The sequence below is a fragment of the Anas acuta genome, chromosome 18 (genome assembly GCF_963932015.1).
Source record: "Anas acuta chromosome 18, bAnaAcu1.1, whole genome shotgun sequence".
NCBI lineage: Eukaryota > Metazoa > Chordata > Aves > Anseriformes > Anatidae > Anas > Anas acuta.
Window position 1 is genome coordinate 2,819,722 of NC_088996.1, and position 24,247 is coordinate 2,843,968.

The window sequence follows — 24,247 nt, forward strand, 5'->3', positions numbered from 1 at the left end:
CTTGGGGCTGGGTCCTGGGTCTCCGCAAGAGACTTGGAGGACTGGAAGAGCCAAAGTTGCTAAATTCATTTGCACAGCTAGACCTTTGCATATCTCTGAGACAGAGGAAAGAAAAGCGATAATTTGCTTACCCATAAATATTTTCAAATATCTGAATTGATTTCCTGCTTCAGATCAGTTCTGGAGAGTCAAAAATCCCCCAGTCTGATGTCAAAAGGAAGCTCAGCCCAGCTCCTGTAGCATGCCCAGTTCTGACTTGAACCGTACTGCAACCAGGCGCCTTTTCCTCCTCAGCAGAAGGAAGACATTGCCCAGTTAAACCTGCACCTCTCAGGGTGTCACAAGCCAGCTGCTCCCCAGGAGCTCTCATTGCGTTCTTTCAATCCCCCCCGGGGGCTTCAGTGTCCAGCCAGGTCCCCCCCCATGCAGAGCTGCTCGCTGGGCTCCCCGCTCCCTCCCACCTCATTTTGTCAGGCTTGTGGCAAGCTCATCAGCCCCGAGACTGGCTGTGCTGCCAGATTTGATTGAAATATTATTAGTGGGAGAATACGCCCGCAGGAACCTCATTTCCTCAGGAGCCAGCCTAAAAATGCATCAGGAGGAGAAAACGTTTGACTTTTTTTTTCCCCCCTCAATGAAAGTATTTTCCAATCTGCTCTTTTTTTTTTTTTTTTTTTTTTTTTCCTGCAAGCAGCCCCAGATCTGTGCAAGAAGCAATTTCTCCCCTCAGAGCAGGTTGAGCCTTATGTTGCTTTAGAGCCACGAGGACATGTCTTTGTGCCTGCTCTGCCTGCCCACACCTGCACGCAAAACAAACAAACAAACAAACAAAAATCAGGCTCTATCAGCAAAACCAGGAGAAGGAGGCGTCCCTGGAGGTCTCAGTGTCCCCAAGGGCTCTTCAGTGATTGCTTCAAGACGCACCCGAACGGTGGAGCTCAAAGACGAGAGGGAATCTCTAGCAGGTCTTAACAAGAGGCTTTTCCAGCATTCTGGAAGGTGCAGTGATAATCATTGTCTGTATCACTAATGCCTGCCCAAAACATGGATTTATTGCTGCTGCTCAGAGCCCCCACCCCAGATTAGTGGCGACTCTCCCTCAGCAGAGGCACTGGGGGCCCCACCTGTTCCCTGGTGCAGAGGGGACAAAGACCAGGTCTAATCTGTGAAATTTGGCCCAAACCACAGGGTGCCTGTGCCCTTGGCGTCCCTGAGTGCCAGCTCAGGAGGAGGAAATGGGAGAGCCCTGAGAAGCTGTGCAGGAGGACGGACGCTGTGAAATGCCAAGAGATTATTTGTCTTTGCCTGATAAAAGAGGGAATTCATTTTCTGCTGGTGAGAAAACCTTTAAATCTCCTAGAGAATGTGCTGAGGGACACGCTGCATGAACATGATCCTTTGGAGAGCTAAATCCAGCTCACAATACTGCAGGCAAGCCAACGATCTCATTGCAAAGCAGTTAAGAGTTAATATTTAAAGCCATCATTAGGGTTCAGAGTTAACACAAGCATGTTTCAACCTCTGCTTCTTGTTAGCAAACTGCCTGGGGAGGGACGAGGCCAGGCTGTGTGGGACACATTAGATGCCACAGATTTTTCTTGCCGACGGCATAAATCTGTGGGACTTGCTGGCCATGCCAACCCTGGTAGAGGTGCCACCGAACCACCCGCAGGACTTCTGCTGCAATTGGGATCCCAACACCCGGGCTGCCGAAGATGCAGGAGCAGGAAAAAGCAAGTGTGTGGGTACAAAACAGCTTGTTTGCGTAGCGCTGTCCGAGCCCTACCTCTAAATGCTAAAACAGCAGGTGAAGAGAAATACATTTACTGCATCAGGAGGGCGCGGGCTGCTTGCTTGAAGCAACAGGCAAATAGAAGTTGCTGATTTGCTGTTTAAAATATTGTTGGAATCAAAACATCCACAGGTGAAGCTTCACTTTGGTGATTCTTTTTTTTTTTCCCAGCAGAAAACTTCTGTAGCCACATTTTTTTTATTCTAGTCGGAGTCTTTGGAGAGAAGACAGAAAGCAACCAAAGGGAGGCAATTTTGGCCACGATTCTGGAAAAGCGCTTAAAAGCATGTTTAAATATAAACATGTACCTGAGGCACATTGGCTACACGGGGCTTCAATTCGTACTTAAACCTGAGTGATTTCCTGAAGAAGGCTCACTCCATGAACCAGAGCCCCAGCCGATGGCCAGTATGAGGAAGGAAGGTTTTTCCAGTTTAGTTCATTCCCTGTTTTACTGCTCCTTGTGCAGCGCAGTGCAAAGCAGCCACATTTGGGGCTTTGAAACCTGGCAGCCCTGCGAGGTATGTTATCATTGCAGACACTGCATGACGAGGGGAAATCTGGACAATCCCCGAAATCACGCCTCTCTCTGTTCTTCGGTCAAACGGGCTTTTCATCGTCCTGAAAACCTCCCAAGGCCAGGGCTTCCTCGAAAACAGGAAGATGCTAATTCTCCAAAAATGCGGGTCCTTTCAGGTACCTTCTCACAAACGGTCACACCTGAGGAGAGCTAAGCCCGGAGATTTGTGCCTCTGTTTACCTTTCGATGCACGTGTGTGGGGGAAGATTAGCACCTGGGAATGCCTCTGACCAAAACTCAGGGGTGGAAAAATATTTGCATTTTTGTCATGCTACATGCCCACCTTTGGTGGGCCGGAGACATCCCAACAAGTCCAAACACTTTTTCAGGGTAGTTTGCATCCTTTCATGCACAGTCCTAAGTATTGCCTGCTGATTTTCTTAGCCCCAAAGCATCCAAAGCCCCAAGTCGCACGGTTCCCCGTGCTCTGACAGACGATGGCCTTTCTCTGCAGCTTCGTGCAAGTCATAGTGCCTTGTCCTGGAAGCCTCAGACAAAGATACAAACCTCTACAACAGGCAGTTTTGCAACAGCACGCCCCCGGGGGAAATCTCTTCCTAACTGCAGGCAGTTAGTAGCTGGCTCGGAGCGCTTCTATCCGTATATATATTAATCCCAGCTAATGTAACTACAGATGTTCTCATTCACGGGCCCATCTAATCCTGTTGGGTCTTTGCCATGGTGTCTCATAGCACGAGTCCTACGAGTTAATTACGTGCAGTGCAAAGAAGCATTTCCCTTTATCGCGGAAAAAGGTTGCCTTTTGAGCGCGCTGAATGTCCCTTTGTTCCCGGGGCTGGAGGAGCAGAGGAGAGGAGCACCTGTCTGACCTCCTCGGCGCGGCGCGTTCCTTGGCACCCCTCCACCGTCTCTTGGCAGGGCTTTGCTAATCTTCTCCGTCGCCCTCCGATGGGTGCTTCTCCTTGCCTTTCACCGCGGGCTCCCAGCTGAGGGCCTGCTATTGATTTCTGTAGTGTCATGGTACGATGTTCAGTGTCGCTCTCTCCCCCTTTCAGAACACAACCTGCTATCTCGTTGCTCTTCCGAGCTCCGTTGCAATCAGCCAGATGTTTCATTGATGCCTGGGTCTCTTCCTGGAGTGGTTACAGCTGATCAGGACCCTTCAGCGCTCCTTCCCCTTGTGCATCCTTCCGCACGCTGGGGTGTATCCGCTGCCCCCGCACCCACTGGGGCACTTTGGGCAGGTCTCAGACAAACCCTGCATGGTCTGCTCACCTCTGGGCTAGCCGATCTGAAGCTGGTCACACAGACATGGAGTCAGCTTCTTGCTTTCCAGGCCTGGGCTATCATATAAAAGAAACCAGCTTTTGTGGGCAGAGGCACCCCCACTGCTCCCTCATTCCCCCTTTAAGCCTCGCCATCTGCTCCTTGTCTGCGCCACAGCCTTGAGCATGGAAGAACTTCATTTCTCGCCGGTAATTCCCAGTCAGCTCTGCCACGGATACTTGCCAAAGCTTTTTCTCAAAGACTTCCTGAGAGAGCAACTAAACCGTGGCAGTCACCGTCCTTGTCCGTGCTGCTGGACCTGGGGCGCAGCCACCAAGGGTGCTCCCCTCCCTGGCCCTGCACCTCCACTGCAGTGATTCTCCAAGCAAGGCACCATCTCAGAGGGCAGGAGCCCTCTGTTGCCCCATTTGCTATCCCTAACAATATCCAGGCACCTTCCTGCAATGATCAGTGAGCTTGTCCCTGCTCCTGTGCCTCCTGCTCAGCGCTGGGGACCGCTGATGTTGGTGGGTGATGCACGCTGGGGAGTCCAGGCATGAAAACTTGCTTCATGACCCAAAACGCTGATAACAGGAAGGTGATGAGGAAACCAGAAAGGTGCTTGCCCTGATCACCTCCCCTCGTGATTCTCGTGCAGTCTTTCTTCACTTTGGGGCTGGGACACGGAGGAATCTGAGCTGCACCGGACAAGCCAGCGTCAGCCGCCAGCAGCCCAGCCACGCCGGGAAGGAGAAGAGCCTGTAACTGCTGGCTGCAGTGTTTGCACTGACCAGAGAACTGCAAATTGTGTTTAATTGCTCCTAATTGCTGGCACTGGCTCTGTTCCTGGGGGACAGGGATTGCACATCTGGAGATGCTGCTTGGGCCCCTTCCCACCTCCCCGCTCCAGGGCGATGCACGGGGCTGATCCGCCCCTCGACTGGGAGAAGCAGCAGAGGCAGGCGGCCTCCACTCCACCCTCATCCCCTCGGTCACTGCACGTGGCCATCCTGTGGGGACACGGCCACCGCAGAGCCCCGGGCAGGCACAGGGGGCCGGCAGCCCCAGGAGCAGCGGGTCAGGGACAGCAGCATCGCCGTGGGGTCTGAGGGACCCCAGCAGCTCCCTGTGCTCTGCAGACCATCCTCCACACATGCCGTTCTGCAAATCTTACTCATCACAAAGGCTTTTTTCCTTTTCTCTTTTTTCCCTTTTTCCTTTTCTTTTTTTTTTCCTTTTCTTTTTTTCATTTTTTTTTCATTTTCCTGTTTCCTTATTTTCTCTTTTTCGTTATTTTCTCTTTTCCTTATTTTCCCTTTACCTTTCTTTCCCCTTTCCTTTTTTTTTTCCCTTTTCCTTTTCATTCCCTTTTAAACTGTTTTCCCTTTTTTTCCCTTTTTCCCCTCTCTCGTCCAAGCGGTCCCACCGAAACCCGCAGGATCCGCTCGCACGGGGGAGGATTACTCACAGGATGGGGGTTTGCAGGCGCTGCTGAAAGCAGCACACGCAGCCCCAGCGGGGACGCCTGAAACATGAGGCATGTTCCTCCCGCTCCTCCTGCCCTTTGCCTCTTCTTGTGTAACCCTTCCCTGATTTGCTTATTTTCGTGTTAACTCCTGCCTCTCTGCTCCACGTTCACGCTTTTCCACCCTGCTGCTTTTCGTACATCCTTGATGTAATTTTATTCTGCCTCCCCTGGCAGTACTGGAGCCATCCTGTGTGGCTGCTGGGAGCAGGTTCCCCACCTGAAGGTCCCTGTGCTCGTCACCAGCCTTGCCGGTTTAACCTTAAAATAGAGCTGTTAAAATATTTCCAATCAAAACTAGATTGGATAGAAAATGAAGTTATTTTTTTTTTTTTTGCTCCAGGCAGGTCTGCAAGCAGCTGGTTCCCAGAGGTCTGGGGGCAGAGCAGGTTTTAGCCAAAATCCCCAAGTCAGAAGTGGTCAGGAAAGGGAAAAAGAAGTAAAAGCTTTTTTTTTTTTGCTTTTTTTTTTTTTTTTTCTCTTTCCCTTGAAAAATCATCATATTTTGGCAAGACTTAGCCTCTTTCTGCCCTGTGCAGCAACAAGGGGACATCCTGGGCAGAGAGCCCCAGGCAGCATCCAAACCCCAGATGTCAAACTGGGGCAAACTGGAGCTGGGGTGGAGGAAGGTCCAGCTTGGGGGGGAGGGAGGAGCATGGGAACCTGCAAACCCAGCCCAAATGGATGTGGGCTGTCCCCATACAATTTGGGGACACAGATTTGGGGTGTCTCAGAGGCAGGAGGTGGCAGAACAAAGCAGGAAACATCGCAGCGTCCCTCGTGGGAGTGACAGCCTCATCCTGGGGGGTTTGGGAGGGTTTGAAAGCAAAGCCCAGCCTCTGGGGCACCCGGGCTGGTTCCTGACCCCCAGAGCAGCCCCCTCCAGGCTCTGGGCAGTGGGGCAGGGTCTTTCCCCCAAGCCCCCCTTCTGGCAGGCAGCTCCCCGAGGGGCACGAGGCGGGCAGGATCCGTGCTCCCCAGGCAGGGCTTTGGCTGGCTCTGTCCCGAGGATGTGCACTAGAAGGAAGCTTCCCTGCCTCTGCCTGCCACGGCTCAGCAGGGGCAGACCGCAGTCTGGCATGGCGCTCGCAGCTCTTAGAAACCAGGGCTGTTAACAAATGTGCGAGGCCATAATCCTTTTGGAGCAGTGATGATAACAAGCCCCGATGCTTTTTCTCTCTTTTTTTTTTTTTTTTTTGGCTTTTTTTTTTTTTTTTAACCAACAGCTGCGCCGGTAAGTCCCACTGTGGGAAATGAGCTGGTGAATGATTTCAAGTGCAGTATTTACATCCCCTGCCAAACCCTTCACATCTGCCCAGCTCTGCCGTCAAGCCTCCATCCATCTGGCCGGGAACAGCAGGTCCTCAGGCTGCCTGCACCCACAAGGGCATTTCCTTCCTGCGCCCGCAGTGCCAGCTGCCTGGGATGCTGCTCAGTGGGGAAGGGCTTGAGCAAAAGCACTGAAAGGAGTTTTTTGTGTGTGTGTTTTTTTACTTTTTTTTTTTTTAATTTCACGTGAAATGAATTCCCAAAGTCATTGAAAGCGATTATTTCCACCCGAGAACTCGTGTGCTGAAGGGGTGATGAAACACTCCTTGGTTTTGTGCCCCTTCCCTGCAACCCTGACAGTGCTCCAGGGAGCCGGGGGGGTTAGGGTTAGGGTTAGGGTTAGGGTCTGCCCCAGCGATGTTGCCCTAACGGCTCCTCCTCGAGCCCTGCAGCCCTTCCCCATCCCAGCACCCAGGCAGTGCAGTGCCCACGGGTGGGTGCCCCAGAGCAGGACCTCAGGCCCCCCACGCTGCTCCCCAGCTCCACGGAGCACAGAGCACCCACAGCGTGTGAGACGTCCCCCCCAGTCCCCGCTGCTCCTGTGCCAAACTCCACCTCTGTTTCAGGTCGGTGCGGTCCCTGGCTGGACGAGACGCTCGCAGGACACCCAAATGCTGCCAGTGGAGCCGCGCCGCCTCGCCACCTCCGCTCTCCTCGTGCCCTCACCCTCCTCTTGTGTGTTCCCCCCGCAGAGTGTGATTGCCATCCCGTGGGCGCCGCCGGCCAAACCTGTAACCAAACCACGGGCCAATGTCCCTGTAAGGACGGCGTCACCGGCATCACGTGCAACCGCTGCGCCAAGGGCTACCAGCAAAGCCGCTCTCCCATTGCCCCCTGCATAAGTAGGTGGATCGCGCTTTCAATGTCTGTAGATGAGAGAGATTAACAATCAGCACAAACTCAGCCAAGGCAGCCACTAACCCCCCTGCATTCGTGCTGATGGCTGGGGCTGGGGGATGGAGCTGCCGGTGCCCCCACACATCACCAGCTGTGGGGCACAGTGTCAAAACCAAACCCCTCGTGTCCAGGAGCTGTGTTGTGTGAGGGCAGCTACAGCCCGATTTCCTCAAGCCGTGATTCTGCCTCAGGGTACAGATGGGGTCTGGGTGCTCAGGCAAATCGCTACACACAGATTTTTCTCTTCAAACACCAGGCTGCACTGGCACAGAGCTCAAATCAAAAGAGCTGCTGGTGCGATGGAGCTGCCATCAGAGCAGCACAGCCCGATTGTGCTGCTGGAGTTTAGCACCTGGATTGCTAAAGGCAACCATCAACACACAATGCGCACAGAAACGCGGGCTGGCTCACTGCATGGTCTGCTTTTGGGTTTGCCTTCCCAAATGTGCCCTCAGCCTCTGCTCTTAACAGCAGCAAGCTCCAGGTATGGCTCCCAAAGGCACTGCAGTGTTTGCTCTGCCAAGAGCCACATCCCCACTCAATCCCTTTTGACCGATGCCTGGGCAAGGTGTGGTTTCACCCTGTGCTTCTCTACGGAGCCTCCTGGGTTTGCTGCTGTTGGATCATTTGGTGCTCACTCACCTTGCCAGAGACCTCCCCACCTGCCCTAACATCAGACACCGAAATGGCAGTGCCCAGGGCAGGCTGGGGAGGAGGGCTGCTCCCCTTGAGGCTGCCTCCCTGCTGCTAAAAATAGGGGAAAAATGGGAAAAGAAAGGTGAAGGTTGAAAGAATCAAGTCTTTGTTGGATCCTACAGTCTGCTGCCCACTCCCAGTGCCTGCCCTTGCCAAATTACGGGGCAGGCACCCTTTCTCCACCTTCTCCCATGGAAGAAAACATACATTCCAGGGTGGTTTTTGGTCACTTGAGGCTCATTCTTCCCCATGTCGCAATGGGACGGCAAGAGCTCAAACCAGATGCTTGTTTCCCCAAGATGCTACAGTCATGGCTCCGGTATGCTTTGCAGCAAGTATGCGCAAAGGTTTATCATCCATCATTCCCCAGGGCCATGGTAAATCAGAGGGTAAATTGTTCCTTGCATCACCTCCCCTGGGATTTGCTGCACTAAATGAAGACAGACGCAGAATTTCAACACGATCGCGGCCGGGCTGTGTTCACGCCAGCTGCCGAAGCAGCAAGCTCACAGCTGCCCCTGCCCTGCCACCCTGCCATCCTCCGGGCCCCGTGACAGCTGCTTGCTTCTGTGACACTGCCGAGCATCCTCCCAAGGGGCTGCGAAGCTTGGTCCAGATGCATTTCAAGCAACGCTCTGGCCTGGCTGTAAACTCGTGCAGTTGTTGGGTGTTTGATCAGCTTGTACGAGGCCAAAGCAATTAGAATGAGGATATGAGCATCTCGCAATTCTCCTATGCTAAAAAAGAAAACAATAATAATTAAAAAAAAAAAAGAAAAACACAGCAGCACATTTTCATCCCTGAAAAAAATGTCCATGAGCGTATCCCTTGTTCGGGGGGTATTCCCAAATACATGCACAGGTTTTATACATGCACAGTGCAGGGCACCAGCTCTCCGTCCCCACACACCCCGCGCTCTCCTGGTCGAGGGTCCAGCCACCCTGTCTGCAAGAGCACACTTACTCTCTGATTTACCACTGACTGTATTTTCCCTGTCCCATAAACTTCTAGCCACACAAAAATCATGCCATGGGAATGAGCAAGGCGCCAGGCAGGGTCTGTCTGCACTGCAGCCCACGCAGGGCGAGCATCCATCGTCCCCACTCGGCACGGCCCTGCTGGCTGCTCGTGCACCACCCACGTGTGCGCCACGTGTTTCACAGGGGCTTGTGCCTGCGCCGAGCTGCATGAGGGTGAACAGCTCCAAAAGCCGTCTAACACTAATGGGGCTGCAATGCAGACAGACCCAAGTGGCCAAGCTCCGCATCTCTCCTGCCTAAATTCCGCTCTCAGACCCAGATGAGGGATCGGGACAGCAGGGTGTTCCCCCAGCAGGATTCCCAGGGATGCTCGGGAATTGCTGTGCCCTAAATGCACAAAAGATGTCACTAATGAGAGCCGCGTATGCGCGCTGGGGAAAAGAGCTTGTCTTGCCAAAGCTGGGACCATATAATGTTCTCCATCTGCAGCCCAGCCTCCGCAACATCAACAAACAGTCAGACTTGGGCATGAAGACCCAGAACATGATGTGGTTTCAGCTATGCATACAAAGCCCAAATCAAAACCAGGGAGCACCGCGCTGGCACCAGATCCGTTCGCGTTTCCTCTGAACGTGTGAGATGAGGCTAGCGTCCCAGCGAGGGGCTGCAACGCTTTACCTGCGGCCTCTCACAGGGCTGCGGGCACCTCGCGCTGCTGGGCAGGGCTGGGCAGGGCTCAGCTCCTCGGGATCGGGACTAACGCTGCTTTCTTTTGTCCCCTCTCCGCTCCTGCCTGCTCCTCCCTGCCGGGCACAGAGATCCCCGCCGCTCCCCCCACCACCGCCGCCAGCAGCACGGAGGAACCTGCAGGTACGTTGCCTCCTCTCCTAAAGCCTCTTCCCTCTGCCTCCAGGGTAAAGGTCTTGAAAATGTGTAAAATTAACGGATAAATTCTGGTGCCTGTACTGGGACAAGCAGGTACCTTTTGTGCCCTGAATGTCTGAGTTCTGAAAACACGCCTGCAGCACCCCGAGATGGGAGATTCTGGGAGCAAGCGTGAGCACGGGGAAGTTGCAGAAAGGTGTTCCCGGGGGGGAGAATCACTGAGGAGCAAATGGGGATTACTGCATGGCACCGGCCCTTGATGGGAACCAGGGAAGGACTGGAGAGCACCACTAGCTGATGTACGTAGTGGCTGCACAAGTACAAGAGCCCTAAAGAGGGCAATAGAAATCTCAGCTGAGTTTTACCTGGGGAGGAGGACCGGAGAACCAAAAGACAACAGAAAACCAAAGTGTTGCTTACATTTGCATGTGAGCCTTTCCTTTTTTCTATCCAGACCGGTGTGCTTCTTGCGCTAAGCAACCTGAGGGGCAGGTGTGGCCGATGTGCTGCGGCACCGGCACCGTGCCTCACCAGCAACATTGCAGGTTCTCGGGGTGGGACAAGGCTGTGGGCAGCACAGGGGCACCCTGGGGATGCTTTGGCACCTCCCAGTGCACATCGTCCCATCTCCCATCCCCTGCTCTTGCCTCACAGTCGCCCTGCACAGTGCCTTCATTTCATTCACTCCACCTCCACCAGCACCACAGCACTGGTTCCCAGCACCCTCCCCTCCTGATACACACCCCGCAGGGACAGACACCTGCCTCCTTGTGTCACCGAGGGACTTTCCTGTCCCCGGTCCCCTCAATGGACCTGCCTGAGCAGGTGATGACAGCAGGAGTGCAGCAGCTCCTCCTGTCCCACAGCCCGCAGATTCCTGGGGTATTTGGACAGTGCCACGATGGGGAAGGACGCAGGGAGGGAAGATTGTTTACTTTTGCCTTACCGGTGCAGGAAGCTTCATAAATTAAAACTTTTGTACTAAAAGTGATGGACATCACCTGGAGTTGAACTCCAAGCCCTGGGGCTGGGCTTTTCCCACAAGCTGTGCTGGCAGCGTGCTCAGGAGCAATGCCCAGGACAGGAAACCAGGCAGCAAAGGGACAAGGGAAGGGGAACCCTGGGGTTTTCTGTACTGCTGATTTGAAGCCAATCTCTGGGGCTGTAAACACAACAGCAGCAATTCCAGTATCTTCTCTTAGGCAGGTATGAGCAAGAAATAGCTCGTGGCATTGAGTTTGTGCCTTTTGCTTTGTGTGCGCTTCCTAAAGCATCTCCACTGACCTGCAGTGCTGAGCAGAGCGTAGGGAACATGCTTCGAGCTCGGGGTCTGGTGATGAGCCCCTTTGCTGCTTTGCTTGTTAATTAGGAGTTAATGTGCAATGTGAGGTTTGGCGAGTCCATTGCAGCCAAGTGTTGGGCTATTAGCAATAGGAGCTGTCCCACCTCACCCGAATTCAAGCAGCAGCGAGTCTTCTCTTCCTTAAAGCACCATCTCCCAACACCAGCCTCAGTTATCCTCTTCTACCAACATAAATCTTCTTCCTCAGCTCCTCAGGAGCTTAATTACAAACCACAGAACATCTCACCATCCTCCAGTGAGCTCCTCCCCCAGACCCATTTCACAGGCAGGGATTTACAGGCAGGCACAGCACATCAGGTGCTGGTTTGAGGGTCAGAGGGACCCCCAGAGGAACGTGCCCATCACACTGCTGCGTGCGCTGCGGGAGAGACCCAACCCCAACCGGTCCCACCCCCAGCACCAGGAGGGTGGGAGCAGAGCAGGCTCTGAAGGGTTTGCTTGGTCCTGCCAGAGCGAGCTCTGCTCCATCCTGTCATCACGTTCAGCTGAGCCTCTCCGGCCCGATTCACCTCCCCACCCTAGGGGATGGAAATTGGCATCACCATTTCTGACCCAAACGTGTTGAGAAAGGAGCCAGGCAGTCCCCAGCCCTTGTTGTCATGCTGGGCAGTGCATTAAATCCAAGCAATGCTTAAAAACAAAAGCTCATCAGATTAAATGCCGCATTTCTCACTGCCTAGCAGGGATTGCCGACTGAATGCTCCTTCTCCTGGTCTGGGAACACAGAGATTTTGTTCTCCACTCCAGGAGCCGCCTGTTCATCCCCATGCAGCCTCCCAAACCCGCTCTGCTCCCAGCCTGCTGCAGGGGTGATGGAGCAGCCCCCTTGGACCCTAATGCCACTGCCTTGCTGCAGGCTCCCCTGACAAATGCAGGCTTTGGGCAGCCCAGGAGAGGCAGCGAGGGCTTCTCACAGCCCTTTCTGCAGGGACAGCGGCTGCTGGGGCGAGTCCCTTAACGCACAGAGCCACGCTGTGGCTCCGTCACCACAGCCAGGAGCAGAGCCAGCCCCATCATCGCGGTGGCAATGCTCCCTCAGGTCCCTGCCAGCCGCAGGACCAGCGGCATGAGGGGACACACGTGCAGTGTCCCTGAGCTCGAGCTGGCTGCAGAGATCTCCAGCTTCTGTTTGCTCCTTGTGGGAGCTCGTTCATCAGGGCTTGGTCCTACCCAGGGGCTTTCAGAGGGGGTCCTTGGTCTTCCCTGCCTGTCCTGTGTCCTTTCTCACCTTCCCCAGCTGTGACCATGAGCAGGGAGAACACATGGAGCCTGCATTTGCAGTGCCCTCGAGCAGGACAAGGCAGTACCTGACCAGTTTCAGGCTGAACATGGACACTTTCGGCATCACCCAGCTCCCAGCATCCTGCCAAAATCCCTGGTGGGATTTCCCTCAGCTAACCTGTGATGTGTGAGCAAAGGGTGGACATGCAGGGAGGATGCAGAGGGAGGCTCTGGGTGCAGCCCCTTTGTTTCCCCTGCTGGTAGCTGAGAGTGATGGGGAGCATCTTCCCCGCTGGGGGCTGGGGCAGCATCCCACTGATCTGAGGCAACGCAGGGGGAGTTTTAAAAGAGCACAGATGAAAGCTGGCCGGGGCACAGAGGGTGGAAGCGTTGACTTTTGGGGGGTCCTGCCTGGTTCTGCTTAGCCCCGAGGGGTCCCAATCAGTTTGGGGAAAGTGTCCAAAAGGGCCTTGTTTAGATGAGACACAGCCACAGTCTGCTGTGCCGGGGCTCAGAGGATGAGGAGGGGCTGCTGCGGGAAGCCCTTCCTCCCTGCCCTCCACTGCCGGTCCCACTCCGAGATGCAGAAAGGGTGAAAAAATAATGTGGGGGGGGGAAGGTTTACAAACCTGCCAGTCAGTCGCTGTCTTATCTGAATCTAATCCAGATTGGCTTGGAAATGATTACCTTAGGTGGATGATTTCAGCGAGGGAGTTTAAATAAAACCAGGTGATTGGATCGATGCAGCTCTGCACAGCTTTCCCCTGGAAATCGGCCTCCGCAGTTTCAAAACCAGAGCTGGACTTTCCAAAAGGGGTTGGGGCTCCAGGTGGTGTCCGGGTGCTCGTGTTCCTGGCCGGTGGGGCCGGGGCAGGATGCTCATGCAGAAGGGAGGTGGGCAGCTGGGTGCCAGCTCTGGAACCCAAAATAGTCTGAGCAACAACAAGAACAACAACAAACAGAAAGAAAAACCCACCAACAAATCCCACCGGCTGTCCGAGCCTTTCAAGGCTGTTCCTGCTTCTCTGGCTCTCTTGGAAAAAACACATGCAAAGGTTATGGCTTCGGGCCGGGAAAATAGAAACTTTATAGGAAATAGTAGAAAACATTGACTTGAAAGCATTTGTTCCCCAGGGGAATTTGCTGTGTGCTTTGCATTGCCAGGACCCGCCAACAGCCACCCCACGTCCCAACTTCGGGAATATCCTGGGTGCATCCAACCTCTTCCTATGGCTTTTCCCTACTTTCACATTTGGGCTTTGGGGTGAAATCCCCAATTTTTAGCCAGTCTTGCTGCCCCCGGCACTCTCATCACACAGCAAATCTCCACCAGGTGCTGCCTGGGGATGACTCACGCCATTTGCTGTGAATTTGACTTTCAGGGCTCAGGCTGCTGGGAGCCACCTCGTTTCCAGCATCCCGGTCAGTTTGTACCCATCTGACCCCATGGGAACGTGGTCTTTTCGGTCCAACACCTCCATCCCAAGTGGAGGCTGTGGACCATTGACCCCTGCTCATGGTCACATAAACATCATCCCTGCGGCAACAGCTTCAGGGGAAAAGTGATATTAGGAAAGGATTAAATGTACCGCAGCTCCTTCTGATGAGCTGCAGAAGATGGAAAGAAGGAGTCAAGGCCCCGTGAGCTGCCAGCTGCCTCCACGACATCTGTGAGGGGCGCTTGGGACGGGCCAGCATGCGGCCACACCGTGGGCATCATGCAAAGCCCCTGGGTGGGACAGGGCATGGGGCCAAGGCGCTGCTCCTGGCCCCTTCCCCAACACTTGTCCCCATGGCCAGATGAGCCCCAGCCCCATGAGAAGCTGGTAAAGCTCTCCTGGTGCTGGACCCTCAGGAGCAAACACAGCAGGTGCCATAGGAGCAGTCAGCCAGCTCCTTGCTGTCCCAGTGTCCACCACAAGCCCCAGCACGTGGTCATGTCCCCTCCACATCTCCTCCCCAGCCCTTGGGGACCTGTTGGGTGCCTGACCCAGCAGGTGCCACCCCGTCAGGGCACCCAGGCTGCCACAGCCCCTGCACGGAGCCAGGAGGGGGGCTCTGGGCAGGGGAGCAGGAGCGCAGGCTCCTGCCAGAGGCTGGCCCTTGGCAGGTCTCCTTTATCGGAGGCAAACAGAAGGAAAACAAAACCACCCCAATGCAGCGCCTTGCAAATGTAGTGTGAAAGGGTCTGGCTGAAGATTGATGGGCTCGCACATCTGGAGGAGATCAGCAGAGCAAGGGACCAGCCGGAGCAGGGCACGGGGCTCAGGAGACAAAATGCTCATTTTGGTTGCCCCGCTGTAAATCTGGCCTCAGTCTGGGGGGCTCCAGCTTTGTAGCAGTCCGAATGAGTAATTAATTCAGCCCTGCGTGGGTATTCTCTTGCTTGTCTCGGGCTGTAAGCAAGGTGATGGATTGACTGTGTGATTGATTGACTGCTGGATCGGCTGCAGCATCCAGCGCCCTGCTGAAAAGAGTTTCTCATGGAGATCCGCAGTGAATGGCCATGAGCACAATGAGGGGCGAGGGGCTTCCAGGGAAGAAACTCCTGGTCACTTCAAAATATTTCTGAAAGTCTGAAAAGAAAAGCAACCGCTGTAATGCAGAGAAGCTTCCTGCACCCCCACCTCCCCACCTCTGGGACCCTGTCACCTCAGGGACCATCCTCCTGACCCAGGGCAGGAGCTGGGTGCCCACAAGGGCTGGGCGTTTTGGCCACACCATGAGCTTCGGAGCAGGGACTTGCAAGCTCAGCATGAAACCCATCTAAATTAATAATATTTCTGAAGTGAAATGAACTGTGTCTCTCCCCTTCCTGAGGCATTTCCAGAAGCTCCCCCTCGGTGAAGCAAAGTGCCCCCAGCTCTGGCTCCTCATTGCCATGTGTCCCCCAGAGCAAAGCCTGCTCTGTCCCCACTCTGGTGACATGGTGACACCCTGCCCCGCACAGCACCCGCCCAGCCAGCGAGCTGACATCAGGCTGGGGATTTATAGGGTGGCTGATGCTGCCGAGGACAGACGGTTTCCTATTAATGCCTTCAATCATCTCAGCTGCAGCTCTCAGCGGGGCTGTGTCTGTGGGTGGTGACCCTGGAGCTTGTCAGTGGCGGAGGCAGGGGACAACTCTGCAGCGGGGACAGAGCATCCCCTGCACGGCCTGGGGCTGGCGCTGGTTTGCTCCGGGGTGCCGCCAGCCCCGGCTGTGGCTGCTTGCAGGAGAGGAGGAAGTAGGGGCAGGTGAGCCACCTCAAAATGCCCCAAAAGGGCTCAGGACTGCTCCTTCCCACCCCAAAATGGGCAGCAGGCAACTGAAGAAGCAGGGAGCAAACCATCCCCAGCCCTTGGAGGGGGTCCTGAGGCAGGACCACTCGTGGACCCACGGGCGCTGGACCCGTGGTGGAGCTGGGAACAGGGCTGTGGGTGCTGCAAAGCGCCCGGTCCCCGCTTTCCCTCCTGGCTGCTCCAGGCGAGAGGCTTTAATCTAATTACATGCTTTATTTGCGCCAATTTGTTTTCCAATCAATCTTGTTCAGCCAGAAGAAAGGAGGCTTCTATGGGCTCATTTGAACCTTCTTGTTCCAGGGGAGAGGCTGGGCACTTATCCTTGCCGGGAGCGCCTGCGGGCCGCACATCCCGCTGCTCCTGTGCGGGGCTGCCCTGCCTGATGTAGGGGCACGGTGCAGCACATCCCCAGCCCGGCTGCGGCACAGCCTGGCTCGTAAAAAGAGGCTGCTTTGTGGGGATGGGGCCTTCACAGCCAGGGACGGGCTGGTGGCAGGCAGGGATGTGGGGCAGGGTTTGGGTCGCTCTGACCAGTCGGTCCCAAGCAGTCCCGGGGCTCTGCTGTAGTGTAGACTTTGCACATCTGTTCCCAGAGGTTTCGATAGGGTGCAGGGAAAAAAAACGTGGCTATCCTGGACAGCTCGGCACATTTTTCCTGCCTGTATGGGGCTGGTGCAGCTCCCTGCTGTGGTGCTGTGCTCATTATGGGGCAGGGACGGCCCCAGCACCCCGCACACGTGTGATGGTGCAAAGGGCCCCTGAGACCAGTTTGGGGACCAGGAGGTGCTGCTGTGCCACGCAGGTGCCTCTGCCCTTGCCCACGGAGCAGACTGGTCACAGACACCCCCCCAGCCTCCCTGCCACCCCCCTCGGTGCCCTCTAGCCCCTGCTGCCAGCAGAGCTGTGGGGTTAAACACAGCCCTGTGCCTTCGTGCAGACCCCTTGGGGCAGGCTCAGGCCCTTGGGGTCCCTGTGCACAGGCTGAGGGCACTGGGGTCTGGGGACTGTTCCCCAGGCCACACAATCTGTGTGATGTGAGCTGCCCAGTCCTGGCTCATCTGAGGTTTGCAAACTGCTGGGAGCTGCGAGGGCTCAAAAATGAAGAGCTCCAGCTTGTGGGCTGCTCTCACAACGGGCATCCTTGGCAGGGTCATTGCCAGGTGGGGGACAAAGAGCCACCTCGGTGACAGGAGTCCTCTGCTTCAGTCCATGAACCAGGAGAGGAGATCCCACCGCTAAAGCACCCAGGAGGGATTCTCTGCCTGAAGTTTGCTTTTACTTTAAAGAAGGCAGCTCTGAGACAAAGACTCCAAGTGCAGTCCGGCCCACATTAAATTACAGCATCCATCCCAGTTACAGACCGTGGGATCCACTCAGGGAACCCCCTGCCACCCGTTGCACAGGGAAGATGCCCTGGGTGCTCCTCTGCCAGGAGAGGGCTGCTCCAGAGCCTCCCCTCCCTCGGGACGTGTGGTCAAAGGCCAGGAGCTCAAAGCTGGTCCGGAGCCAGCGTGTTTGGCCGGCAGAACTGGCACTCTCTGCAACGACTCTAACAGCCGCTCACCGAGACTGATGGAGGAGATGTTAAAATAATTATCTGGGGTGGAAGCAATGGGCAGCTTCAAAGCTGGAGGAAGCGAACCAGGATTTCATGGTCATCCAGGGAAATGTCCAGGAGTCCGGGAGCCAAAGGCACTGAAAACACTCAGCACCAGCCCCAGCACAGCATCACCATCTCCTGTCCTGCTGCTGCCTGGTCTTGGATTGCACTTCATCACCTGGGAGCTCCCGAGTTCCTACAGCTCAGCTTCCACCAGCCTTGGGGATGCTGTGGGATGGCTCCTAGAAATGTTTTCCTCCCTTCGGGCACACCAAGCACCCGCCTGAGCACTCATCCAGCCAAGGAGCAGGGACGATGCCTCCGCCCCTGCCCAGAGGCTGGCTCCCCCCTCACACACTGCCTCTCAGCAAGCTCATCCTCCAGCTGAAGCTGCTGCCTGCAAGAAGGGCTGGAGATTTATTTCTGCAAGCCAAGGGGCTGGGGGGAGCCCTTGGTGATGGCAGTGCAAAGCCCTGCAGGGCCAGGCATCCCATGGGAGCACAGGACAGAGCACCTGAAGAGTTTTGTGGGTGCTGGATGGGCTCAGGAAACCTCTTGACACAGACAGCAGCCGTAGCAAGGCTTTGCTCGAGGTCATCATTGACGCTGGGCATGGACCGCATCCGAGTGCTGGGGTTCCCCAACCCCTCGGGGTGCATCTTCAGCTGCCAGAGCCCACAGAGCCGTGGCAGTGAGCCATCCACCTCCATCCCCTGGGCAGGGAGGGTTTTACGTCCATCCCTGGGCATGGATTTTAGTGCAGAGATGACAGCCGCATCCCACAAGTGTGGGCAGAGCCCCCCCAGCCCCAGGGGCTGGTCAAAAAGAGGAGGAAGCAGCAGTGCAAGTGCTGGGCTGCAGGTCTGGGACATCTGTGGAGGGGAATTTTAACCACCCTGCAGCGGAGCTGGCCTTTCCAAGCACGGGTTGGCCTGGAGGAAGCAAGGACCAAGATGTGGCCACATTCCCCACGGTCACTGCCCCCAGCAGCCCCAGTGCAAGGGGCAGCTCAGGCACTGGTCCTCGCAGGGGTGCTGCAGTGCCCCAGAATCACCCAGCAGAAGATTTCTGGCCAATTTCCACTGGTCTCCAAATTTCCCAGCCCTGCTCTGTCCCACAATTTGGGATTTGATGTTTGGACCCACACCATCATTTTGAAGCTAGGCCACAGCACACTCTCCCATCCCACCCGATGCAAAGAGGACACGGGGACACCGTGAACCCACCCCAGAGCCCCAGCAAGACCCGCGGCCCCTCAGGAGTGTGCAGAAGGGGGACAAGTGTCCCTCCTAAGCCACGGAAGTGTCACAGCCAGGCTGTCAAGGCTGGGGATTCCCTCCTGAGCCACGACACCTCCACACTGGACGTCAGCCCGCAAAGGTATTTAGGGCCTTACCTGGGGGAAATCAATTGGAATTTAGCTGTATAAATTGGGATTAGAAATCCAAATCCCCTGGGGGATCGAAGCCTTATATCTGCGTTTTGAGTTAGGTACCCGGGCCAAGAAATGTGGCTTTAATCGCTCTATCATGTCAGAACCAAGGGGCCTTTCATTTCCGTTCCCGACATGTGGCTTTCGCAGAGGCTTAGCGATCGGTTGGGAACTGCAAGCGCAGCAAGTTGCAACCCCGTGTGTCTGCTCCCGGGGCAGGCAGCGCCGAGCCCTGGCGCCTTCATCCCACCCGGCCCCAGGGGCAGCCAGCGGGCCCGGACCCGGTCAGGGGGTGTGTGATAGCAGGGGGCAAGCAGGACCCCGGTGCTGGGCTCTTCCACAGCTTTTGGTCTTGTGCAGACAGCCCCAGCCATGCACTGCTAAAGCAACCCCCTCAAAACGAAGAAAATTTAAGAAAATAAAATAAATGCAACTTAAAAAAAAAAAAGAACAAGAAAAAGAATTAAGCAAAACGAAGGTGTTTAGCTGTGAAAACTCTTTGCTCAGCCAGAGAATTAGTTATATCAAGGGGATGGGCTGAGCTGCAAAGCTGCTGAACGCTCTGCTGACACGTTTTACTAAGCTGCCACGGACACGAAACAGCCGCCCGCCACCTGCTCCCGGCCCTCGCGAGCAGCCTGCAGCCGCTTTCCCTGCTTGTTATTTATCTGTGAAACTCAGAAAGTTTGGGCTTCCTCGCCGGGAGGTGCCTGGTTGTTCCCAGCCCTGGGGACCCGGCGGGGTGGTGCAGGATGCGGCCCCTGTGGTTTGCAGTGCTTCGGGAGCGGCAGCACCGCTCGGCGGTGCAGGAGAAGCATCACTTGGTGGGAGAAGCACCACAGGGTGTGGGAGGGCCGTGTCCTCTGCTAAGCTTCTGGGTCTCTCTGGTTCTGGTTGCAAGGATTTGGAGCTGGAATAGGAAAGGCACGTGATGCAATCTTCATTTTTTGAAATAACAGATATATAATAAAGGATTAAATGTAGAAGAGAAGTGCTTTGGTTCCCAAAGTCACGGCCAAAGTGTTTATATCTGGCTGTGCTTTGGGTTTGCATCGCTAAAACAGGGTTTCGCATGGAAGTACTTTTGCCATGCAGGAAGGAGAGAACTGGGAGCAGGATGGTGCCTGTATCACAGTGCGCCAGTGCTCCCGCACCGCTGTGCTGGGGCTGTCCCAGTCCCCCAGACACAGGTTAGGAGGGACTTGGAGAGGCATCGGGGTCCCACAAAAGCCCTGGGACTCTGTAGGCTTGAAGCGGGGAAGGATTCAGAGACAAGTCCTGCAGGAGTCTCGCGTAACAAGTGCATCCCACGTACAGGTGCATGGGTTGCCACAGGAGCACGTGCAGCCCTCCAGCCATGGGCACATCACACCTCTCCTCCCCTCGAAGCAGCCCCCGCTGCCCCAGCCTCTGCTGCCCCCTTCCATCAGGGGACCGGCTGCTCCGCCGGCGGGTCCCCAGCTGCCGGGATGTCCCCTGATGGCAGCAGCACGTCTTGGCCAGGGGCTAGGACGTGATGACCTGCGGCACCCCCTCCATGCATTTACCTTGAGCAAGCAGTGAGCAGGCAGTATCACCCCCACCTGCAGCACTGCTGGGGACACAAACTGGAGGCTTCGTGTAGGTGTTAAGTTTGGTCCCAGAGAGGCCCTGGGGAGCTGCACATGGCCCAGGAGCAGCCCCCACAGGGAGGCAATGAAGCGGGGCAGATCACTCACCCTAGGGGAGTCACGCTGATCTACACCAGATGGCTCTGGCCACAGCAAGCTCAATTTAAAGCAGCCTGTGGGGTTGAGTGAAGGGGAAGGAGAAAGGCAGAGCAGGGCTGGTGCCAGCAAGAGCACGTTCAGGGCTCTGCTGGCACTGGGTGGCTTCACCCATTTTGGGGAGCTGTTGTGTGGGTCTGCATCCTTGGACAGAGTGGGAATATTGTGGTGGGAGCAGACGAATGGGGGAGCTCAGGTGCGGCTGGGGATGCTTCCATGGGAAGAGGCTGCTGAAGAGGTTTGGGGTTTGGGGCCAGGGGCTCCTGGCTGTTGTCCCTGTCCTGGTCCCTCTCTCTGCAGAGCTGTACTGCGCCATCCCCTTCAGCGATGCAGCAGGAGGGATGCATGTTTATAGAGCTGCACCATTTCTGTGCCAGAGGACAATCAGGCTCTCGTCCTTGTGATTACCACAGCCACACTGCTGTGACAGTGCTGGCTGCCCTGCAAAGCCGCCCTGTGGCTGGTCACCTATCCGTCCCCGCTCAGCATGCAAGGGAAAGGCTCACGGGTTGCTAGGCTGTGGCACTCACATTTATTTCTTTTATTGTCTTTTCTTTCTATGTTTATGGCTGGGGGCAGCTTGCCAGTGAGCTGGGTCAGGAACAGTTCTGTTCCCTGGGCTCAGTGACACCAGGCAGCCGTGGCCTGCAGCAGCACCCTGACAGACAGGCGTGGCCAGGGCCTTGTTAGCAAATCCACAACCCCTCAGCTCAGTGCTGATGAAATACCCATTCCATATTTTATGCAATAGCCAATATCCAGATATATCACTGAGAAGTGCTACAGCCATGCTGCCACCTCTGTCTCCGTGCCTCAGTTTCTCCTCCCAGCCCGCTTCATGTCAGTTCTTGGACCTGCCTCTTGCTTGTGCTCCTGTGGGACAGGAGGAACGGGGCCCTGAGTGCTGGGCCTGGGTGCGTGCAGCCTGGTGTGACACAGCTGTGTGGTGGGGGACATGGGGGCACACTGCACGGCTCCTCCCTGGGGCTGTGGATCGCAGCCTGCTGGAGGACAGCCTTGGGGAGCTCGGGGCTTTGTATATGCCTGTTTCTGGTGCAGCTGACGTGGTGTGGGGCACAGCGGGGCTGTCCAGCACCCACTGCCCATGGGGTGCCAGCCCTGCCCCACTGACAGCACCTGTCCTGCTCACCGAGCCTTGGGGCTGCTTGGTGGCAGCTCAGCTGGTCCCATGCCACATGCAGCAGCAGTGGGGAAGCCACATGCAGTCAGGAGAGGTGGAGGAACCCGAGCACCATTGCTGTCCCACTGGGGCCAATGTGTCCCGTTTTCTCCTGACCACAGGCTTTGCCCTAGTGCTGAGGGCCTGCCTGCAGCACCCATCGGTGGCCAGGAGCCACGGGCTGTGCACAGACAGCATGTCCACTGGCCAGCCATGATGCTGGGGCCTACTCCCTCATGTCACATCCCCTGTCACCACGCCATCGCCAGGCCACGGTGCCACCGGGTCATCACCACCACGATGCTGCCCAACCTCACCCCATGCCAAGCAGTGCCCCAGGGGTCCCGGTGCCCCCGCGGCCGCGTGGCCCAGCTCCAGGCCGCGGTGCCAGCTCCCGCCGGGCCGCCCGCGCGCAGCCATCGTGTCACAGCGGTGGGGCCCATTGGGAGCGGAGCGTTCCTACTGGGGCATTTTATTTGCACACTTCACTAGAGTGGACACCAAAAGGCTTTGCTAATGCTTCATGGGCTGCTAATTTCCTCTCTGACCCGCATTGTCAGAGGGTGACCCCAGCCCGAATCTCTCGGCAATGAATGCCAAAGGCTGACACCGGCCCGGGTTAGGGGTGACAATGGGGCCTCTGTGGGCTCCGGGCAGGCTCCAGCACGGAGCTGGAGAACAGGGGGAATTTGTGTGGCTCTCAAAAGCCCTGGGTGGCACAATAAGGGAGGCCCCAGGGTCTCCCAGGAAGACAGAGGAGGCCAGGGAAGCCGGGCTGGGGGAGGCGCAGAAGACGCTGCCTTTGTGAGCAGCTTTCTTTAGAAAGGAAGGGTTTTCTCAAAGCCCCGTTAGACGACCCAACGGGGGCCTGGCAGATGGATATCACAGGCACGCTGCGCATTCACCGCAGGCTGCGGCTTTGAGCCGTCCTCCCTCCCCCCCCACTCCACCCCCCCAGCCTTTTCTTCATTTTAAGGCTAATTTGTTTTGTTAATGTTTTCTTGCCCTCCCCCTCTCTCCCCTGCAGACTGTGACTCATACTGCAAAGCCTCCAAGGGGAAGCTGAAGATCAACATGAAGAAGTATTGCAAGAAAGACTACGGTGAGTTGCCCTCGCCAAGCCCTTGCACATCCGTCCCGGCCCCTTCCCGGGCTGCGGCACTTTGGGGTTTGCCTCTGGTCTGGCTGGGAGCGCTTGGCGGAGCAGTGTCCTGCATGTAAAACCCTCGGCCCCACACAGGTGTTGGGACAGCCCCAAGCCCCGGGCCGGGTGTCTTTGTGCCCAGGTGTCTGCAGGGCTATGGAGATGCCCAGCCCTGTTCTCCCAGCTCATTCCCAGCGGGGTCGGGCCCAAGTGCTCACCGGTGGCTCCATGGAGGAGGTGGTCAGGGAGGCCCTGGGCAGGTGACCCCTCACGGCATCCCCAGCACTGGGAACAGGGCTCACCTGCAAAAACTGGAGCAGAGGAATATATGCTATATATGTATATACACGTGTATATAAGTGTGGGTGTGCATCTATCCCTATAGATATTATTTCCCCCAACCTGCAATGCAAAAAGCCCCATCCCATCAGCATCACAGAGCCCTGCAGTGCAGGTTCCTCTTCCCTCCCCAGGCACACTCACGGCAGCAGCTCAGCATGCCGGGGGCGTGGTGGTGCCAGCAGAACAAATTCCCATTCATCAGCCTCCACGTGCCTTCCTCCATGCGAGCCCCTGCCCGCAGGGATGCCCCAGGGGCTCCCCAAGAACTGGGGCAAGGCACTGGGCTTGGAGGCAAATATCTGAATCCCATGCCAGGAGCGATGCTCAACACCACCCTGTTACAGGCATTGGGTTGCCCACAGGTGGATTCTCCGCTGGATGATAGGCACAACCACGTTTCCCACACATGGCACTGGCACTATTTTATTTCCCCACCCTGCTTCTCCCGTGTCCTGTAGGAGTTGAGCTCACACTGGTGCATTTGCAGCCACTTGGCTGGAGGACATTTGCAGGGAGTGAGTCTGTCTTTGTTGGGCTGATTCAGATCGGCCACGGGTGTTTGGATGAGGAAAAGAGGTAAATGCAGAGAACTGGAGCCACATTTCCCACCTGAGCTGTGTTGGCTCTCCCATGCTTGGGTGAAAGGTTGAGCTTGGTTTTGTTTGTGGCTGTAAGGTGGGCTCTGGGCTTTAGCAGCCTCATGAGACCTGGTGAGAGGAAGGCATCTCAGGAGCCTATACGGGACATGAGAAAACCCACAGAGCAGTGCACAGGAAGAAGGGTGCTGGAAAGAGGCTTTCTGGTGTGTGTTATCAAGCAAAAGTGCTGCTTCAGAAGGAAAAGTGGCCAAAGCTGCCTGCCTGGGGGAGTTGGTTCCAGGTGGGGACACTGGGATGGTCCCATACAGAAGATGGCCACAGCAGATTCACTTTTTCCAGAGCAAAGAGCAAAGCAGCCTGGCCAGGGAGGGGAAGTGTGATGTTGCAGGGTAGGAGATGCCATGGGA

At 56.1% G+C, this 24,247-nt stretch overlaps 2 protein-coding genes across 3 annotated transcripts in view; one reads left to right on the forward strand and one right to left on the reverse strand.

The window, feature by feature from the left end:
• Positions 1-24,247, reverse strand: part of ARHGAP44 (Rho GTPase activating protein 44) — a 288,621-nt gene that overhangs the window by 85,492 nt on the left and 178,882 nt on the right. The gene's annotated exons all lie outside the window — the stretch shown is intronic.
• Positions 1-24,247, forward strand: part of NTN1 (netrin 1) — an 84,895-nt gene that overhangs the window by 52,021 nt on the left and 8,627 nt on the right. The window contains exons 3-5 of one of the 2 annotated variants that reach the window (XM_068654998.1): positions 7,146-7,295; positions 9,843-9,896; positions 22,783-22,857. In XM_068654998.1, coding sequence (XP_068511099.1) covers positions 7,146-7,295; positions 9,843-9,896; positions 22,783-22,857 — 279 coding nt within the window. The remainder of the gene's footprint in view (positions 1-7,145; positions 7,296-9,842; positions 9,897-22,782; positions 22,858-24,247) is intronic. The other variant, XM_068654999.1, reaches the window with a different exon arrangement.